Consider the following 22,097-nt stretch of genomic DNA (forward strand, 5'->3'; position numbering starts at 1 on the left):
TGTAATAACAAATATATGACCAATGGTTCTTTAGTAGTTCATAAGTATTTTTTTTTAATATTTTTTTGTGTAGAAACAGAAGGGAAGCCTACATGAAATGCACTGGCCTGCCCTCCATGGAGGAATCTGGCTTGTATTATTGAGTAATGACCACGTCAGCTTTGTCAGCTCTTCATAAGTACTAGCTCATTTAATGCTCGTGCTAGCTTATTAAGTAGGTTCTCCTATTTCCTCCATTTCACAGAGAAGTAAACTGAGGTGCTGAGAAATTAAATATCCATCCCAAGGTCTCATAGCCAGTAAGCGGAGCTGGGCAGTCGGTTCCAGAACCTTAACCATTCTGCTAGACTGACCTCCTTGAATCAGCCTAAAACGTGGAGGAGTCCCAGTTGTTGGGATGGGTTTGTTTCCATTAAGACCAAGAATGTCATTTAAAAAAAAAAAAAAGAATGTGTAAAACTGTTGTCTAGTCAAGAAATAGGAAAGAACTGTGGGCATTAAACCGAGGCTCCTACCTTAGCAGCAGCATCTTTCAGCCAGCTGCCCTGCTCCCCAGAGCAACTCTCTTCTGACTTTTCCCTGCAAAGAATGAAGCCGCCAATATGAAATGCCAGCTTCGTTCCACCATCTCCCCCATAGGAGATTCATGATTTTTTTCAAGTTTCAAGATTATCCTCAACCTTTCTCAAGCTATTAAATACCATGACCTCCTTTGGAAAACTGTTGGAGGAATGTGGCTAATCTCACAGGGTGGGGAGCCAGGGCCCTGGGAGGTTTGCAGCCTTGGGCCCTGGGATGACGCAGACCGCAGCATGGGCAGGCTGCGGGGAGGCAGAAGGGAAGTGGGTAGGCAGACACAGAGCACATCTATGGCAGGAACAAATCTGCCCCTTTCAAGCTCTAGGAGGGTGCTTTTGCCTTGGCTTCTCTTCTTTTTTGTGAATGTGACATCAGGATCATGGAAATTCTTAGAAACCCAAGCTGTGGCAGTCTGCTCACTGGTCAGTCTGTAATACCCAGACTTACCGGAGGGGTTTCTTCTGATCTCCGAAGGAGCTTTTAATGGCACAGCAGAAGAGGAGGGGGAAGGGGAAGCATCACCAAAATAGAATCTATGCACAGCAACTTCGGACCCTGGCAAATTTTCCAAAGAGACTATATAATTTGACTTAAAACCAATATGCATATAACAAATAAAGAAAAAATAAACAAGACATATTGTTGATGACAAGATTTGTATGATTTTTAACAATCATACAATTTTTATGAGAAAGTTTTAGATGTAAGCAGATGCTCACAGCTTACTAAAAAGCTGAGATTCCAAGGCAAGTTTCTGACATGGAGTTGACCTCTGCTTATGAGCGCTCAGGTGTTCAGAGTCCTGGAGCAGCGGGGCAGCTGGTGTGGAGATGCCAACAGGAGCTGTACTCTTAGCCAAGACTGGTGCACAGTGCACATCTGGAACCACCAGATTCATGCATAGACGTTCTTCATCGTTAATTATATAGCCTTTTAAAAGAAAAAAGTCATTAGGTCAGAGCCTCCCAGTTTCCCCGAGTGCCGGTTTGTGATTAAACTCCGCAAGTTCCATTCAAAAGAGGGGTGTTGGAATAACCTATGGTCTCTATTATGACTTTGGCTAATACAGAGGGTAGAACAGAGGCTAAGCTTCATTCCAGCAGTGTCGCATCCAGATTGACGGTGCAGTCTCTAGAGCCAGATTGCCTGGGTTCAGATCTCCACACAGCCACTTCAGAAGTGAGTCATAGGAAGGACCCAGGAGACCAGAGTTCAAACCTTTGCTCCAGCTGTTCCTTAACTATGTGATCTCCAAAGGACGGATCTTGCTGAATCTCACCTTCCCGCCTAGTGAAATAGAACTGATAATGTCTCCCTCATGGTATTGTTCTGAAAATTAAATCAAAGCACCGGGTCAGGGGCTGGTACACAGCAAATGCTTGGTCAATGTAAGCTTCCTCCTCTGCCATTCTGTTTCTTGCTAGCAGTAATTTGATAAATATGAATGTCTGAGTAGAATGCCATGTTTTTTTCTATGTCATTTCTCGGTCACTTCTCCAGAACTAACACTGGTATTTGGAGAAATATGAAGAACAGGAAATTGACCTTTTGAAGTTAGTAGGTGAACCATTGCTATGACTTCTAACAGCAAATGCCCAGCTGCTCTATCTGTGTAAACATTTCACAGATGTTCACTGCCTATCAATGAGTAAAGTCATGAAGCCACATGGCATTCTAACTTTCAGTCGTTAGAATGGAAGGGACCGTAAAGGCAGGGACCAACTCACTTTTCCATTTACCCTCTTTACCTGCCGTATACACTGAGCAGTGAGCCATAGTGTCTTCTGGTTACTCCGTAAGTGTTCCTTAAGCATACTTTTCCAGTTGAGGTCTTTGCCCTCCCATTTCTTCTACCTGGAAATCATTTCCTCTACTTTTAAACTAAGGCAAACCTATCTCTCTTTCTAGGGCTAGGTTTATTTTTTAAAAAAAGAAAAGAAAAGGAAACTTATATGCTTTTTGTGTTTCTTTTCCAAACAGACATGTGGTCTCCCTCGTCTGAAATTCTGGAGTACCTGCTACCCCTGTATGTCTCATATGATCCCTTGACTTATGGTTCCTTGAGCTCAACTGCTCCTGGGGGTTGCATGCTCCTTGAAAGCAGGGTCCTCATCCTCTACTTATCTAAATCATATGCTGCTTAGCTCAGGACCTGGCAAGGTAGAGATTCGCTGCGTAGTTAATGAATTAGTTTGAATTAATTAATGAATAAATGCATTTATATGTGAATATTTATCAACCACTAGAACGAATTAAGTTTAATGATGGCCTTTTCCTTTTATAAATTGGTGATCCACAGAGCTCAATCATTTCTCATGTCTCCTTTTCTCTCCTAGCAGTCATCACAGAATTGGGACAAAAGGTTAAGTATTGACTCTTCGCTCCCGAGTGGCTTTGCTAGTCCCACAGATGAACTACCTCCGACTCGCATCAAGGAAAGCCACATTTTGGAAGGACTCAGAAAGCTCCAGAAGCGAAAAGTGTTACTTGAACCCCCATCAGTGATAACCAAATGGGGTTATAAAGATTGCATGAACTCCAATGAAGGAATCTACTCGCCAGGAATTAAAAGTAGCAGCCTCAAGGAATATCCCCCCTGCAAACCCACGGACACGGGGAGCCCCTGCAAGGAGCCCCACAAGGCATTTGCTTACGACACAGATTCTCACGATGATGCCGAAGAGGACCCTTCCTCCTTAGCCTCGCTCCAGGCAGTTCCACACCAGGGCTGCAGGCTGCACGGTTGTAAATTAACCCACAGTGTTTCTGACAGTCTCTTTGGCTGGGAGCTGAATGGCAGACACTGTTCAGAAGTCACTTCCTCCGTCTACCCCTGGGAAAGGCCCGAGAAGCTGACCAGTTGTGCTAGCAGCTGTCCCTTGGAGCGGAAGCAGTGCCCAAGTGCGCAGGGGCCTCAGGTACAGAGAGAGAGGGACCCGCACAGCCAGGGCTGCCTGTCTGTCAATCTCCAGCTCTCAGACACTGATGACACCGAAACCCTGGATGAGCTGCACATAGAGAGCAGTGATGAGAAAAGCCCTTCCGACGTGTCTTTGACTGTGGACGCCGACAAGTCTGTGGAGAACCTGGACGTCCACGTGGGATTTGGAAGATCTCAACGTGGGTCTCCTGAGGAGGAAGATAAACAAGTGCCCGTCCACTTCGAGAGCAGGCCAAAGACGTTTAGTTTCATTAAGCAGCAAAGGGTTGTAAAACGGACTTCCTCAGAAGAATGTATTACTGTCATATTTGATGCAGAAGATGGCGAGCCCATTGAGTTCAGCTCTCACCAGACTGGCCTGGTCACTGTTACCAGAAAGGAGATTTCCATCCATCAGGCCCCTGCTGGGCCCCAGACAGAACACACTGAACTTTTACCTCAGGGAATTGCTCACTTACAGCCAGGGGCTGCTGCTAGAGACTGTCCTTTCTTGAAGAGATCTGAAGAGGAAACTGAGAGAAACATTCCAAGACAAGAAGTAGACGATGTTGCCGTGACACCCACTGAATCCTTCCACCCCGGGACAGTGACGCAAAGCACTCAGCGACAAAGACTGACCAAACCAACACACGCTCCATCGTGCCAGAGTCATTCTAGGTCCTCTGTGGCCACGGGCATCTATCAGAAGAAAAGTCTGACAAAAATACCTACCAGGGGCAAGCCTTCACCTCAGAAATCAAGGATAATGGAGCCTGAAGCCTCCCTCACGGTCCCCTCAGCTGGCCCAGTGCCTCTTGAGAGATCACCAGCTCCGGGGAAACTCTCACGGTTCAAAAAGTCTGAAGGCCCAGAGCCCCTCTTTGCTTTACCGCCAGATTCGCACATTCCAAAACCCTCCACCCAGCTCCCTCACGGCTCCAAAATCTTCAGCAGAAGGGACTGGGCCCAGTACTCCAGGAGTCAGATTCCAGCGTCACAGCTGCTGCCCAGGCCCCCTGCCCAGCCGAGTGACGATGGCGAGCCCCCCACGAGGGATAAACACTGTGACCCGGGGCCAGAGGCCGGGCTGAGATCGCCCTCCCTGCCGTCCCCTCCAGGCAGGTCGGTCTCCCTGCTCGCCAGGCCCAGTTACGACTATCTGTCGCCACCTTCGTGGGCCAAGCCAGAGAGCGGGGTCCCCAGTGAGGCGGCGAGGACAGTATTGAAATCCCCCCCTCTGAAAGGATCCTCTGCTCCAATTATTTATTTTAATCAGACCGTGACAGAAGTGCAGGGGAAGAAACCTTCTGTGGCCTTCAAAAAGCCAGTCTTTGCTCCCCCTCCGCCCTCCACAGAAACAGCGATCCAAACCAGGTGCCCTGCTCACAGCCCCTCCAGCTCGTTTGCTGGGATGGCCCCAGGGCCCCCAAAGGTCTCTCCAAAGAGAAGTGTCCCCAAAACCCCACCTCACCAAACACTTGGGACCACACAAACGGACATAGGCTTACGGACTCCCAAGAACTGTCCTGCTACCCATGAGCCACTGGAAATACCGTCTTCCAAAGGTGTGTCTCCAGCGAGAAAAGGACAGTTGAATGACGGTGTCTCCACACCCCCCAAGCCTGCCTTCTTAGGGGTAAGTGAGTCGCCATCATCTCAGGTTAGCAGTCCCTCATCAGCACCCTCCAAAAGCCACAACACCCCGCAGGGTTGTCAAAACCCTCATGAGAGAGGACTGAAAACTCGCCTCCCCGTTGGGCTCAAAGTCTTCATGAAGTCTCCCCAGTTGCTCAGGAAGAGTTCTACAGTGCCAGGGAAACATGAGAAAGACAGCCTCAACGAAGCCTCGAAAAGTTCCGCGGCTGTGAGCAAGGATAAGCCGGGGACCTCCAGGAACGCCAGCAGCCTTGAGACCACAGGAGGCGAAAGAAATGCGTCTCCACTGGGTTTACGAGCACAGGAGAGTTTGGCCGAAGGGCTTCCCCTCGAAACAGCAAAGCCAGAGTCACTGGAAAGTAGCACACCTGGGGCCGATGGAAAAGATGCGGTAGAAAACAAGTCTGTGACGAGATCCCTGTCCTCCAACAAACCGCTGCTAAAACCAGCTCTAGGCATGAACGGAGCCAAAGCCCGCAGCCAGAGTTTCAGCGCTCACTCAGGGGACAAGCCCCCCACGGCCTCCGTGGAAGGGCCAGGCAAGGTCCGGACTCAGATTATTACCAACACTGCTGAGAGGGGCAACTCCCTCACCCGGCAGAGCTCCTGCACGGAAGGCGCTCCCAGCAAGACCGCGTCTGCCCCCGTGTCTGACGGTCTCCCCGGTGCTGGGAGGCCCCTGGGGCATCCTTCCTCCAGGCAGGGCTCCCTGGGGAGTACAGGCAGCTCCAGCAGCCAGCACGGGAGTCCAAGCAAGTTGCCTTTGAGGATCCTTCCAAAATTCGAAGGGCCTCTCGCCCCACCCGGAACAGAAGAGCAGCCGGCCTACGCCCAGGGAGAAGGTGCCAGGGTGACTGCACCAGAGGAAGCAGGCAGCGACCACGGCAGGCGCCCGTCCACCCCAAAAGACGGCCCGGGAGCCCCTCAGAGTCCGGGGAGGACACGGCATCCCAGCAGTTTTGAAACCAGCAGGACCTCCAGGCTAGAAACTTCTGGAAGGTATCCAGACACGTCTACAACCAGGACCGGTGTTGTGAGCCCAGAAGCCCCCCTCTCACCCACAATCGAAGAAAAGGTCATGTTGTGCATTCAGGAAAATGTGGAAAAGGGCCAAGTGCAAACAAAGTCCACCTCTGTGGACGGGAAGCCGAAGCCCGGGCCTTCTTTTGCCAGCTGGTTCGGTTTTCGGAGGAGCAGACTGCCAGCTCTCAGTAGCAGGAAGATGGATGTCTCCAAAGCCAAAGCAGAAAAGAAAGATGCAAAAGGTTTGGGGTTTGGAAACAAACAGCTAAAATCAGAGAGAAAGAAAGAGAAAAAGAAGCCTGAGCTACAATGCGAGATGGAGAATGAACTTAACAGGGACATCGAGCTGGCAGATGGTCCAGACAGTGGTTTACAAAACAGAAATAACCTGAAAACACCGCCAGACATTTATGACCAAGTGAAGTTTGTATCGAGGAACAGACCCAGCCCTGTTCCGTGTGCAACGAAAGACACCTTTATGACGGAACTCCTAAACAGGTAGCGTGTTGGCAAAGAGGGTGGCAGTGTAGAGGGCAGTGCAGAACCCTACCCTCTCCTCACCCCCCAACAGGGAGAGTTGTTTGTTTCCTGCATACTGAATACCAGTCAAGCATGTTTCTCATACAAGCAGAAATTCATCGTAGCAATCTTTTACACATTAGCCAGAATTTAAACAATGAAATAAAAGTTAGCAATAAAATGGTAATTTAGTCCACATTACTTTGGTAACCAAACCAGTGGTCTTTGAAATTAAAGAATGGTAAGTTTTATCACGGTTGATGGAAATCCAGCCTACAGTAGAAATCATGAATATACCCACATGGCATGAAATGGAAGAAAACTACACATACGTTTTTAAAGGATGCTGACCCCACTGATCGTACCGAGCAAACTTAGAAACTTTCCAGAGGTAATTACAGATTCTGCTGATCTTAAGCCAGAAATATATTTAGCAGTCATTCCCCAGTGGTTTTTACTCTATTCCCTCACACACACACCCGCCATCTCACAAGCAGTCATAAAAATAAATCATTGCATTATCAAATCTAAATTGACACACTACTGGAATAGCAGATGAAGATTTGACCAAGGCCAGTGAGACACACTTATCACTCAAGGGTTTAAAGACAAAGAGACACACGGAGGTTACTTTAAACATTAAAGGATTGGGAAAAGTAGAGCGATTGCAGAAGAGCAATGTAATTGATCAGAGGAATCACTTTCTACCTGCAGAGTTGATAAGAAAGCAGCTCAACAGACCGAAAGCGGATCAAATAATGTTTCCTGCAGGAGCGTGTTAAAGGGCAGCTCCCAGGGCTCTTGTGTCACCGGCAGCTCTATCGGCACTCAAGGAACCCACAAGAAGAACATCAAAACCAAAGCAGATATGGAAATACCGAAAGGCTCCCTGGTAAGTCTTTTACCATCCTGGTTATGAAGTGTCAGGTTCTGAGATGGGCTAGTTGGGTTCTGTCTACCCTTTGCTGATGAAAATATATAGGCAGGAGAGTATGGGGGAAAGGGAAGGTTAAAGCCAAAGAGAAAAAAGAGGGAAATCTTGGTGACGCTGTAGCGGAGTGACGGCAGTTAGATTGGAATGGGCCTCGCTCCCTCCACTCTCGCTGCCTTTGTAGTTCTCTTTTCAGAAGGATGGTATAATCACAGTGCAGGCAAATGATGCTGCGAGTGTCATCTTCCAATTACACCCTTGTGCTGGGAATTTGTCCTGATGATGCTTTCCATCATTTCCAGCAACGCAAAAAGGAACGAAAATGATTGTAAAAAATAAAAGTGCAGAGCAATTTAGGAGAACATTGGCTATTTTGATGATTTGATTTAAGCATTTTTCCTAAAGTTGTAAACACCGACTTATCCTACCTAAGACAGAAGGTGTTAAGACTTAAGAAACTTATCCTTGGAACCAGGCCTGGATGCTGCAGGGCAAGGGAGAGGGGACAGAGCCTGGAGCTGTGCCCCATGCTCCCGGCTGGGACATCAAGGCTGTCCCGGGACTGGGCGCTAGCCCCGGAGCTAGCGTGGTCCGCCGTGCAGGCTGCACGTCGGGGCTTCTGTAGGCTGCCCAGGTTTCCTGAGCGACAGGGACCTCGAGGACGGCCGCTACCCGCCTGGGCCCAGGCCGCCCGCAGGAGGCGGCGGCGGCAGCTGCCACCCCCATCGTGACGGCCACGGAAACACGCTCGGCGGAGACAGCTATCCCTCGTTCGGCAACCCACAAGGCACCGTGATAGCAAAAATCGTGTCTCCTATCGTGTCCGTGGTGGTGGTGACCCTGGACCCTGGGAGCGGCCAGCTATTTCCAGTACAACAGGAGGAGGAATTGCTTCAGGACAAATGAACCAGAAAACATCTTAGGCCTTCAAAATCCACCCATCGCTTTGAGAAAAGCTCCGTCCAGTCAAGAACCACCTTCATCACTCCCGTGAAGTTCCTTTCCTCCTTGGCTTGACCCACTGCCCTGAAGGGTTTTCTCTTCTGTTTGCAATAGACGTGCTGCCTAACCAAGAATTCCTAATTCCTCAGACACCTCGATCGATCGTGACAAGGTAGACAGCTGGACCTTGGGTTGTACAAAAGATCGCTTGATCTGTTGGTTCCATCGTGAATCTGGACAGAGAGATTCCAGCTCTGGGATGAGCTCCGAAACTACCGACCCCAGGCCATCGACATGGTCACAAAGCACAGGGGCAGCAGAATGGCAGGGGGGTCTTGGGCCGGGAATGCCATCAGCTTCTAAAAGATGGAGACAGACTGCTGTTTGGGTTTCCAGCAAGCTGGGGTGAGAAGCTTGGCCGTTGCTGTAAGTTTCTTAGTTACATCAGAAATCCAGACCCGTTCACCACCGGTGGCCCGTGAATCGGGAATGAGTGATTTCCAACAGTAACGACAGAATTTGCACGTTATTTCAGCTCACAAAAGTATTGTCCTCTGCAGAGGATCAGGCTGGATTTTGGAAATTGAAGTGCAAAATCGCCGATGTGGAAACCGTCTCGGGGAAGTGATCAGGGGGTGCTTTTTCCTGTGAAACAGTACAGTTTCTACATTGTTTTGGAGAATGCGGGGTAGAAATAGAGATTTGCAGATGTTGAGGCTTTTGGTATTATCTTTGATCTTTGATCCTCTTTGGGTACCAGTTTTGAAGGCGACGGCAGTACTTTCCTTGCTTTATACTTTTCTTTTTACTGGACTAGATGATCTTCTATCCTCAAACATCTAAAAAAGTATACTAGCCGTTGGCTTCTATTTTAGTAATACTTTAGGGGAGAGGAAAAAGGATGGTTTGGGCAGATGAGTATAGCTTGATTCAACTGAGATTAACGCTGATAGAATTTTAGAGTTTAAATATTAGAACCAAAGTCACTAGAATCCGGATCTCATAAAGAGGACACGTTAAAATTCCAAATACGCATGCTTCGTGCTCACCCTTAAGGATTGAGAGCTGGGTCTCCCAAGAGAAGTTGAAAGCAGAAAGCATTTGAAAGAGCTTCGCGAAAACGGAAAAGAACTTAAAACTAACGATCCTGATTAGCTGTCTCAGAATTGCATGACTTCCATCCTGGATTTATATAGATTGGAGCCATTTGAAGACAGCCTGTATTTCCTATTTTAATATGAATGTCCCATGACTCTTCCCAAATCTTGTTGAGCTTTCCCATAAGTGAGGACGCCCACTAAACATTTCCCACATATGAGTTTTCGTGGGGAGTTTAATTTAACTCTTGTTAAAAAGTGTGTGTGTGTACACACACAGATTTACACACAGATATACATAAATGGAACTTCCAAAAAAGGTAACTCCATCCATTTTCTGTAACTGTCATGGACAACTTTTCATCATTTAAAATACACGTAAGATGGAAGCAACCTAAGTGTCCATCGACAGATAAATGGATAAAGAAGATGTGGCACATACATACAATGGAGTATTACTCAACCGTAAAAAGAAACGAAACTGAGTTATTTGTAGTGAGGTGGATGGACCTAGAGACTGTCCTACAGAGTAAAGGAAGTCAGAAAGAGAAAAACAAATACCACATGCTAACACATATATATGGAATCTAAAAAAAAAAAAGGTTCTGAAGAACCTAGGGGCAGGACAGGAATAAAGACGCAGACATAGAGAATGGACTTGAGGACACGGGGAGGGAGAAGGGTAAGCTGGGATGAAGTGAGAGAGTGGCATGGACATATATACGCTACCAAATGTAAAATAGATAGCTAGTGGGAAGCAGCCGCGTAGCACAGGGAGATCAGCTCGGTGCTTTGTGACCTCCTAGAGGGGTGGGATAGGGAGGGTGGGAGGGAGGGAGACGCAAGAGGGAGGAGATATGGGAACATATGTATATGTATAACTGATTCACTTTGTTATAAAGCAGAAACTAACACACCATTGTAAAGCAATTATACCCCAATAAAGATGTTAAAAAATAAAATACATGTAAGAGAAAAAAAAAAAGAAAGTTATCCTTTTTGGAACTTGACTCCCTATCATTTAGTGTTTTAATTATGAGGTCCAGAACTCAGGGGGTAATTTCCTTTAAAAAAATGAATAAAAGGCATTTTCATATATCCCAAGGATATGCCAGTTTCAAATAATATTTTTGTTTTAAAATTACCTTAAATTGAACTTCCTCTCCTTACGTTCTTTCTGTTCTTGCATCACTGGTCTGGTGATATTCCTTGTTCCTTTATGTAAATTTTAAAGCACTCGAGCAAAAAACAGTATCTTTTCAGAATTCCTGTATCCATATACTTTTGGGCTCTAATAAAAGGGATTATAAAATATACTATGTGCTACCATTTTCCTAGGGAAAACCTGAAACATGAAGCAATTACTCATTTTTTTGGGGGGTGGTTCAAGAGTAGAGGAGATTTTAGAAGTAATCGTGATTGGCATTATTAGTTTTTAATTATTATTGATGTTTAGGGTTCCTTCGAGTTTCACTTTAATTTGAGACAAATGTACATTTAAATGCTCTTTTTTTTCAAACAGCCCTTGACTCTAAAGAGCTTCAAGTTCTTTTTTTTTTTTTCTTTTCCAAACCCTCTGAAATCATATGCAGACTATGTTCTTTGCAAAAGCTTTTTTTTTTTCCTTTTCCCCACTTCTTGCTCTTGGCTTCCATGGTATCATGCCTTCTTGAAAACATAGATGTCCCTTGCATTATAAAATCACAAATTACAAGTGTGTCTAAGGCTGCCTCTGTAGTGTCACTGAAAGGAAAGAGAGAGAATAAACGTGCGGAAGTGTGCAGTATGCCAGAAATTCAATCCAACTGATCTAAAACTTTGATAGGCTGGCAGAGCCCCTTATCAGAGGCACTCAATTTAACTATGCCCCATCTAATATGGTGCTGACAGCTTGGGGTATATCTTCACTGTACAGAAATACCAAAAAGAAAAAGAACCTGTTTAGCTTTTACAATTTCATTTTTACTTTCTTATTACTTCCTAATGCTAAAGTAATTTGCCTTGCTTTTCTTCTCTCATTTGAAGTCTTTTACAGTGTAATAATGTTTCCTTTGGTCCTTCCAGAATATCTGCAAGAAACACTCTTATTGTTCTCTGTGAAGTACAAGGATTCCCTAACCACCAAATATACATCATCCATAGGGATAAGCTAATTTTCTAGTTAGCTGCAAGAGGAAAATTAGTCAGGCTGGGAAGCTTTCCATATAGAGGACTATTATGAACCTAGATAGTTGAACAGCTAGTCATTTTTTCAAAGGTAAAATGCAATTTTTTTTAACCTCTATAATCGGCAATGGGGATCGGACTAAAATTACTAATTTCAGAAAGGACATTGGCCATAGTCCCCTTGGGGACTAGTAAAAGAACAGCAGTGAAAACCTATTCATTGTATGTTCTCAGCCTGTATAGAAAGGAAATTAGATGCAAAATGAGATACACTCTTATACCATAGCACATTGATGTGAGTACCCATGAACCTTTTAAAATCAAGAGTTGAAGGGAATTTTCCCCTCCTGGGGCTCAAGGTAAATTTGCTTTCTGCTTCTTTTAAAGTGTGTCGCAGAGAATTCTTCTCACAGTAGTTATTTTGCGTGAAAACAATAGCTGCACATAATGCATTACATATCACGTTCTTTTCCTGAATAAAATCACTCTTCAAAAATCTTATACCAGGGACTTCCCTGGAGGTCCAGTGGTTAAGACTCCGCACTTCCACCTCAGGGGGCGCGGGTTCGATCCCTCGCTGGGGAACTAAGATCCCGCGTGTCGCAAGGTGCAGCCAAAAATACCCCAAAAATCTTATACCGTAATATACCGTCATCCTTTGCCCTTAACAAACTAAGGCTCTATGTAGCTATGAGGGTCCTAAGGCATTTAAATTATTGTAATCTGTGGTAATATAATAGAAAACTTATTGCCATACATATATCAAGTCCATGTACGTAGCACACCTCCACTTAGTTCACTGGTGACTGCATATCCATTTTCAAGATTGCTAGATGCATTCTACCGTGTGTATAAAAGTCTCATTAATGCTTTACTGAATTAAATATTTTTCTCTTTTCAGAGCCTTGATTAGAGGCTTATGTCCCCATTTACGCTGTCATTTACAGACCACTTAGCTCTGACTTTTGTGTAATTTAGACAAGGGCCATGTTACTTTGCACTTTTACTTAAATTCTGCAAAATCATTATAAGGGGGAAAAAGGCATCCGCAGAAAAGATTGCATCAGTATTAAGTAAATAAGTCAGAAAGAAATGCACACTCCTTCCTACATGTTGTAAGTCCTTCCTTCCTGTGGATTTAGGTAATTTTCTGAAATGAGAAGTCTCAAAGGAACAGCTCCTTATTGAGCTGTCACTGGACAAAATAAAAATCGTTAATGAAATTAATGAGATCATATAGCTGGAAAGAGATGGCCATTTTAACATGGGTATTTTAATTTAAATTATGAGTATCCTCTTCACCCAGTGTCACATAGTCTGAAAAAATCACATATGCTAATAAAAAAGTGTCAAATACAATCCCATTAAAATTGTGCTGTGGTGATGAAGTAGCATAAAATAGTACAATAATTACACAAATTGTTATCATCTTATTAAGTTCTACAAAATTTTATAACTTCAACATCTTTAATTGAACAATTCTGTTCTAAATCCTATTTGGATTCTAATAAGAAACATGTCTATTTTGCCTTCCTCCTGCAGGGTTTTCTAAATGACCGTCTTTTCTAAAGGTAATGCCTTCCAGGAGGTTTCCCTCCAAAGATCACTTCTCTCCTCTCACAGAGGTTCATTACGTTCTTTTCCTTTTCATTGAGCTTTAACATCAGAACGTTCTTTTCTCGGGATGCATTTCTTGTTAGGATGATTCAGAGAAGAAATATACACAGAATTCCAAATGAAGGGTGTCCCCACATATTGGGTCTTATTCTGCAGTTATGTGTATATATTTGTCAGCAATGAAACATTGTCTCCCTTTTTCCTCCTGTGTCCTTTGTAAGCACGTTCCTCCCAGCCTTTTCTAATGGGAGAGGTTAATAGAATATAATGGGTACAGTGGCATTTAATGGTTACCTGTTAGAGACTGGTATTTAGTACAGCTCTTGACTACAACTGCAGAGCTCAAAAGATGGGCAAGAGTTGGAGGTGCACCATTAGAAGGTGCCCAAAGTACTGGCAGCAAACTGAAACCAAAAATAACCCGCATCATTGCTCACGAGTCACCTGCTGCTTCTTACCAAATGGGACATGACTGGCATTGATTTGTATCTGTTCCTGGTAGAGCGATGGCTGAAGAAATTCTGAGTCTCTAACCACCGTTGTTTGCTGAGCCAAACTTCTTGGTTTTGTGACCATTCCCATCTGTGAAGTGCTTTGCCACGTGAAGAATTCGCTTCGGCAAATTCTTCATCTTGAGCTCGCAGGCCCTTGCCCCCAGGAAAGTTCCACAACCTTTCGCCAACACACAGCCACTGTGTGATCAAGAGTGAAAATTAATTTTAATTTCAGCCTATGAGAAATACAATTAGCAAGGGGAATCTGCCGCCAACATAAATTATGCCCCTCATTTCCATATGGAAATGGATTTCTTTAATTACTCACCACTTTGCATTGAAATCTATTTGTATGGATAATTAGAGCTGACAAGTATGCCATTCTAAGGCACTCCCCCATTTTCCATTCCTTTGTTGATTCTTCATCCATCCCCTTCCAATTCAAAACTTCCCCTCATGTGTCATTCGCTGCTCAGGGGTCATTAGCCCAGGAGAGCTGAAAAAACTCCTGTCTACAAGCCCAGTTCCTCTGATAAATACCCAAGAGGCCACGTTTAGCATTTTCTATTAAGCACTTAAAGCCCTGACAAGGAGCTGACAGGTAGGACCTCAAGATGGTTTTTATTTTCCTTCTTAAATATGATACTTGGACAGAGGTGGTGATTAAGTCCCATCGAAGGCGGCGGAGCAAGTAGGAAAGAGAAGCAGGGCACTAACACACACAAACAGAAAACTTTTTTGCTACTCTTAAATAAAAATATAGTTTATGTGTATTTGGAATACTGCCTACCTAATTGCCAGACACTAAGAAAGGTACAGTAGTTCTTGGGAAGGTCTGGAAGGGATGACTGTGACAAGATAGCACACTGAAAACTTAAATTACAGCAATGAATAGGGGTCAGGAGTGCCCACTCTAAAACTGACATCCTTTTATAACCTTGAACAGATCACTAACCCTCTCTAAGCCTCTTCTCCTTTATCTCCAAGATGAGAACCTCATTGTAATCATTAGCTTCTTCTGTTCGGAATTTCCTAGGCTGATGGAGATGATGATTCACCCACTTTCTAGCAGGTTAGCATGGTACCCCTTCAAGTTTAAGATTGGTTGATTTAGAAAAACCCAAAGGAAATGCTATCTCACCTAACAGGCGTGGGAGAATATGGAGCATCCTGTCTTAGGTATTGGAACGGGCTGAAAATATAGATTTTCTTGATGCTTCTGTAAATGAGGATAGAAAGTTCCTGTTGGATTCTTAATGGAAATTAAGGTGTTTGGGTCTCCTTCCTTTTGGGTTTCTTGGTAGCTTTGTCATAAAGAGGTCACCGAGCTAGGTGAACTTTGGAAGGCGAATAAGTAACTCGTTAGTCTTGATGATGCGCACAGACCTTCTCCTCTCTGCCATCCGTAAATACGAGAAATAGGGCTGGTTGATGTTGCTGGAGGTACTAACAAACAAGGCAGTGCTGGCAGCAGACAGCTGATGGGGAAAGAAAGTGATGACGCGTGGCCTCTGGGTATGCAGCCCTTAACACCCTCTCCTTTCAGGGTTCAGACAGTCATTGACATACTCCTGAGTGTTCCATCTCCTGGCTCTCAGTATGTACGGATTAGGCACCAATTACATTCTGATATTGGAACCATGGTCATGAAATGTAAATAATTGGTCTGAATCCATTAGTCATGAAAAATAAGAGGTTAAAAAGTAGAACGCTAAGTCTAGCTCAAGGTCAGTTGGCCAGCATATGACTTTCTATATTGTAAGTATAAAATAATGGTTTCTTGGCATTCCACTCGAGCCCCCGAGCAAATCCACTGACAACCTCTAATGTCCCCCCACCGCGTTCATTGCACAGTTCATTATTATCGTTGGCTGCCCAGGTGACCGGCTGGGATGTATTTTCAAAGAGCTACTTAGGGTCATTCTGCCAAGGACCATAAGCTGTCCTGACCTTGTGGCCAAGTCTACACCGGCATAGTCCCATGGAAATTTGAGAATAACAAAGTTCCACCAAATGAACACAACACTGAAACCAGATTTGCTGTGTTTGAATCCTGGTTCCACCGCTTGGACAATTGCTTATCTTGTCCGTTTCTTCAAGGCCCCTTATGTCCAAAACGGAGCTAACGATAGCACTTAGCTCCTAGCATTGCAAGGTTAGGAGAGCATAAGTGTGAGGGGCTTAAAACAGCTCCTGCTGCATAGTAGTTAAATGTTAGCTGTTTTTATTGTTATTGATATTGTTCATGATATTGTTATCACTACTGCTACTAGATTGGGAAGTAGGGGGCCTGGGTTTAGTGTTGGCATTTACATATGTTTAAGGAAACTTGCTGGATCTCAGACTTCTCATTTGTAAACTACTGTGACTGTATTAGATTCCTGCTGGAGTTCCATTTGGTTCTCCAGCATTCAGCCTCCGGATATCCCAGCTGAAATGTAAGGCGGATGCTTCTGACCTGAAAAAAATCTAGGTAAACGTATCAGCCTTCTAGTTCACTGAGCACACATCATAGTCACCTCACATTTCATTCTGGAAAGAACAACAACAAAATAACATTTTCTTAGAGAGTTATACTCTAGGAGGTCAACAGATCTAAGTGTATTTCTTTATTCTCATTAAAATAACTTGTGGTGGAGTCACTGTCCCTGGAAGAATTATGTTTCCTTAGACTTTAATTTTTCCCAGCAGCTCTGTGTTACTGACTTTATTAAGTATTAAAAAGAACTATAGCTGTTATCTCGAAAATCTTATGTAGAATCAGGTACCCTATAACTTGCTTTCAGAGCTGGGGTTATATTTCTGAAAATATGCTCTTATAATTAAAACTTGTAATAAAGCCAAGTGATAGAGTAGGGGAAAATGGAGTGAAGAAAATATGTGTGTGTGTGTGTATATATATATATATATATATATATATATATATATATATATACACACACACACACACTCACACATACACACCCACATGTTTGTTATAGAATGTACCAATATTCTGAGGATTACACAATCGATTTAATATAACACATAGGAACTCACAGTGTTTCCTTGTTACTGCAGATAAAAGAGGCAAATGAACACTTGCAAGAGGATGAAGAAGATACAGTCGCAGATTCTGCATTTCAGAGCCATACCATAGGTAAAAATTCATGTCTCAATATGCCTTTCACTGAGATGTTTTCTACATGCGACCTTATTTCAGACACGGTGTGTTCCTAAAGGTCATGTCTTATGCCCACCTCTACCAGGACTGGGTCTTAACTTCTCATGCGTGCTAACCTTTATCTTCTTAGGCATTGGAAGCCACCATAAAATAAATGGGTCAAAGCCGAACCTATGAAGAAAACGTAGGTATTTGCAAAGGAACGCAATGCCAACTGATAAGCGAGTCCTTGTCAATATGAAACGAAAATGATACTGAGTGTAAATAATTTCTCTCTGCGGAAAAAATCAACGTTGAATTGATCCAGTTTCTGTAACTGTCTCAGGAAGCACTACCATTGGTTAGAAGTGTGGAGTGGTAGCTTCCTCATATTGAATATTTTTTAAATTGGGTATGTTTTACACGTAGAACTAAACAGATTAAGTATATACGGCTTGCCAAATTCACCTCCTCATTTTCTTCATCGTTTCTGTTAGAACCCTGATTATAGGTAGTCCTTTCTCAGAGATACCTTTGCTTTGTCAGCTCTGTCCTAAAATTTTACATGAGCCCACGTTAAAGGAACTCAGGTTTCTAACACAAAGGGATTTTGCTTACCTGTTTCCAGCAGTCAGGAAGTAGCTGGTAATAGAGTAGCTGTCTGCGACGGTGGTCCTTGTCAGGAGATAGAAGACGTGATGACTTTAACAGCTCTGGGCCACCGTGGACACTTGCAAAATTAGTTGTTCTTTGGGCTCTAAAAAATAGCTGTGAAATGTAAGCATGCTGATTATTTAGTTTTACACAAAACATCAAGGCATGAGAGAATCGTATTTTCAAATCACATTTGGGTGTAGTAGACAGTACTGAATACCATCCTCTAGGGCCTGACGGCCCTCCAGCGTTCTGGTGGCTGGTATAATCAGTATGCACGGCTCCTGCCCTTTTCCTGGAGTACCTTTAGCTGCCAACTCTCAGTATCTAACCAGTCCTAGAGCCATGTTGGTATGTTTTGCGGCTGCTTTTCCAGCTAACCCAGCTGCCTTCTCCCAACTATAATTTACAGTTGATCTCAGAGAGTTATCATACCCTCACAGCTTAATGAGACTGGCACACCATTATTATTCTTTTCTGTTGTAATTGGGAATACAAAAGTCTTAACAAATAGCTGGATGAGTGGAGTCTGAATGAGAGTATTATTCCAGAAAGACATCCTTCAGTACAGTTAGTTGTCAGTGATAACTGAGAGTAAAATGTCAGTTGTACAGTTGTCAGTAAAATGCTTAAATTAGTGTCAGTTCTGTGTAGTTAGCTAATGCGCAAGTTAAATATTGTTCAGCAACCTTCAAACGTGGCACTATGTAAAGCCCCACTGAGTCATCATTTTTCCATAATGAGGTATTCTTGGGCTTGTACAATAACATACATAAAGTTAGAGGCTGAATTTTCGAGAGAGAGCTATAGTAATCTGCGTATTTTTTTTATAGGCTAGCGATTCTTTAGATCTGTACTGTTTGACATGATAGCCATTAGTCCCATGTAGTTATTTCAGGTTCAATTTAAATTCACGAAAACTACAGAAAATTAAAAATTCACTTCCTCAATTGCACTAGCCACATTTTAAGTACTCAGTGGCCACATATTCTATATGGCCTCTTTTTCCATCATCGTACAAAGTTCTGCTGGAAAGTGCTGGCTTAGATTACTCTCAAGGAAGTAAATTTGGACTCTGTTTCTGTTTCACATAATTGTAGACTCATCTCTTCAAACTGGTGGAGACCTATCCGAACAAGCTGCTCCTGGCAGCAAGTAACAACAACAAAACTGACTAGCCATGACTTAAGGAATAAAGTCATTGAGTCATCTTATATAATTAAAAGTCTGGAGGAAGGGAAACATAAAAGAGAAGCAGCAGCTCAACAATTCTATCCGAAACCCTGTTTTTTGGTCCTCATGCTTGTCACTTCTGGTTGCAAATTAATTCCCACCACTCTAGGCATCCCAGCTACATTTGGGACACAAAGTGCAAGGAAAAGTAAAAATTCCTTCAGAATCACCGCCCCGCACCATAGACTTCACGTTACATGTCATCAGTGAGAACCAGATCATAAAGCCAATCTTAGGTGCAAGGGATGCTGGGAAAGTCAGTATGTTGCTTCCCAGCCTCTACTGCATGAGGTAGCAGAGAGAAGAGGGTTGAAAGTGTTCCCTGAGTTAGCCAATCATTATTACCACAGGCCTTTTAAAAAGTTCATCCATTTCAAGGCTGAGTGAGACTCAACAAATCGAGTGGCTGTTTATCTTTATTGCGCAAAAATAACTGAAAAAATATTTTTTTAGCACCCCGCGAATCCCAATGTTCTTCATGTTGTCTAGACTAAGTGTTATCACATATCCTGCCAATATTTATAACCATAGAATATTTCCAATCACAGCAACTGAGCAAACCTATATATGGTCTTCTTCTAACCAAACAACAGCTAGTATCTTTGACAAAGAACAACAATCAGAAAAATCTGTGAATCTGAATGTTTGCCTTTCTGTGGTTAAGGATAATCGTGTTGGCTTCATGAGAATGGTATGAGTTGATGACAAGACAGGATGCTGTTAACTAAACCTGCTCTATATTGAAAGTCAAGATTCATGAAATAAGTTAAATAATGCAACTAGATTCTTTTCTTTCAAATTGCCCTAACAGATGTCAGACTTTCATGTTAATAAGCAACAAGCAAATGACTAGGCTAGCCTACACAAATGATCACCAACACCAATTGTTCTTTGTTGCTATTTAACTGTAATAGATTCACCCAGTGTGTTACACTAATTATCTAATAGGACTAAATGGTCAGTAGGAATTCAAATGACATTGTCTCCTAGTAAAAACATCAGCCAGTGATAGCATCAAAAATAATCTCCTAAGAGGAGACAGGGGATTTGGAAATTCCTTTAAAGAGGAAGAAATGTCTTCTGAGGAGTCTGAGGAAGAAATCAAGCTGAATTAAATGATAACCAAGAAAACAAGGCTGCTTGGTAGACTCTCGTGAAGTGAAGGAGGCATGGTATCTCCCCAAATCTGAAGAGTTGTTACCGAATGCAAGTTTGTGTGCCCAGAGCACAGTGAATGACATTCATAGTAAAAATAAAATGTAAAATATCTCAGAAAGCTAATCAGGCTTTCACAGCTTTTTGAGTGGACGTCCATTTGAGTCAAAGGTCACATTTTGAATAGCGTACTGACATATGTGGCTTAATTGTGGAAAGAGTGAGCTACTGATCATCGAAACAAATGGGAATGGGAAGTACAAGTGTTCTCAGTAACGACTCTGATATTCAATAGAGAATGTTCTGGTGACTTGTAACAGACTGGCTCTGAACTGGAAACCACTTGGATGATAGTATCTGTGGATGAGGAATCAGATAGAGTGGTTTTCCATAATCTCGATCCGCATGAATACTTCCCAGGGTGACAATATTTCTGCATTTCCAAATATACAAATGACACCTGAGAGGTACAATAGGGTAATAGCTTGGGCAAGGAAGTTTCTCTCGTGGCTGCACCGAGTTCACCCATCTGTAACCACAAGCGCTGAACTTCAAAGGGGGGGCATGGCATCTGGCAGCCCGAAATATAAATCCCACCTGTCATGAAGGTAGACCATGCGGTTCTTTCTGACCAAGGACTGGAACTAGTAATATTAGTTTCCATCCATTGAGTATCTCCTATGTACAAAGCCCTGTGCCTGGAACATTACATGTCATCCTTCTTGTGTCTCACTCCCTTGCGGCTGGTTCTCTGTTTTCGTCATCTGTCAGCTTGTTCCTTATGAGTACTTCCTTCTGAATTCCAGAGGCAGGCCTGAGATAAGGCTTTGCTGGAGATTTCCGTATTTGTCAGCATGGTGAATCATAGACTGTGACTCCCTCTCTGTTTTTTACTAGAGAGAGAGAGAATTGTAGCCTTAGAGAGTTGCACGTATGGCTTTTTTACTCCTGTAAAATATTTGCTCTGTAGATTGTACCAAGGAGCTGAGTTCTCTTTAGTTCAACAAGCCTATGTGGAGCATCTTCTCCCAGCCATGCCCTGTGTTAGAAGCCAAAGATACAGAGATGAATAAGACACAGTACGCGTATTCTATGAACTCCAGTCCAGTAGGGAAACAGAGAAGCAGACGAATAATTCTGATGCAGTGTAATCACAGAGAAGTTAGAGGCATGCTCTTCAGACATATGAGTACACGGGGCAGGGTGTGGAGCCCACCTTTGGTGAATCCAGAAGTGTTGATGTTCGTGAACAGGAAAAGGCAAGAGTGAGACAGCGAGATACTGAAGTTTAAGAGTGTTTTCCGTTTATACCAGTGGCTCCCAAACTCTGCAACACATCAGAATCCTCCGGGAAGGCTCTAAAAATGCTGATGCCCAGGTCACACCCCATAACAATTAAATCACAAGGTCTAGGGAGTGGAGCCACGCGTTAGTAGTCTGTAAAGATCCCCAGGTGATTCCAATGTGCAGCAAAGTTTGGGAACCACTTTCCTAAGGGGTAGGATTTCATCAGCAAAGGGGACAGAGATTTCCTTCAACTCAAGGTAAGCAGCGTAATCAGAGACCTGGAGATAGGAATACGGCACACTGTAGGGAAGGGCGTCAGCAGAGGACCAGCCTGGCTAGAGCAGAGGGTAAGCTTTGAGGACAAGGTACAGACAGAGGGGTTTTGTGGGACGGGACCGGATTGTGGAGACCTTGAAAGCCAAGCTTAGGTGTTTGAACTTAATCCTAGAGACAATACATAGACAGTGGAAAATTGTTTGAAAAGACCAACACGCTAAGAAGTGGCCATCCAATCACTATGATGCTCATGCTTAGACTTTTAAAATAAAAACATATTTTCATTTTCTCTCCTTTAGCCTTGGACCTACCAGATGCACTAGTCACCATACTGTTTCCTCACAAGTGGTGTGCCGTGATGAGTAGAGTCACGTATTCGTGTAAAAGGATGGGTTATTTCAGGGTG

General features: G+C 43.6%; 2 protein-coding genes across 9 annotated transcripts in view; both read left to right on the forward strand.

Annotated features, from left to right (window-relative positions):
* NCKAP5 (NCK associated protein 5) overlaps positions 1–22,097 on the forward strand; it is a 1,063,199-nt gene that overhangs the window by 960,499 nt on the left and 80,603 nt on the right. For 7 of the 8 annotated variants that reach the window (XM_033860244.2, XM_033860243.2, XM_033860246.2 and 4 more), the window contains 3 exons: positions 2,916–6,676; positions 7,412–7,589; positions 17,005–17,083. In XM_033860244.2, the coding sequence (XP_033716135.1) occupies positions 2,916–6,676; positions 7,412–7,589; positions 17,005–17,083 (4,018 nt within the window). The remainder of the gene's footprint in view (positions 1–2,915; positions 6,677–7,411; positions 7,590–17,004; positions 17,084–22,097) is intronic. The other variant, XM_033860245.2, reaches the window with a different exon arrangement.
* Positions 7,951–10,476, forward strand: LOC109549397 (glycoprotein Xg-like). The gene is given in 3 exon segments (XM_073807877.1): positions 7,951–7,956; positions 8,214–8,471; positions 8,473–10,476. Coding segments are annotated over 3 exon segments (414 nt in total). The 3' UTR covers positions 8,623–10,476.

Source organism: Tursiops truncatus, chromosome 7 (genome assembly GCF_011762595.2).
Source record: "Tursiops truncatus isolate mTurTru1 chromosome 7, mTurTru1.mat.Y, whole genome shotgun sequence".
NCBI lineage: Eukaryota > Metazoa > Chordata > Mammalia > Artiodactyla > Delphinidae > Tursiops > Tursiops truncatus.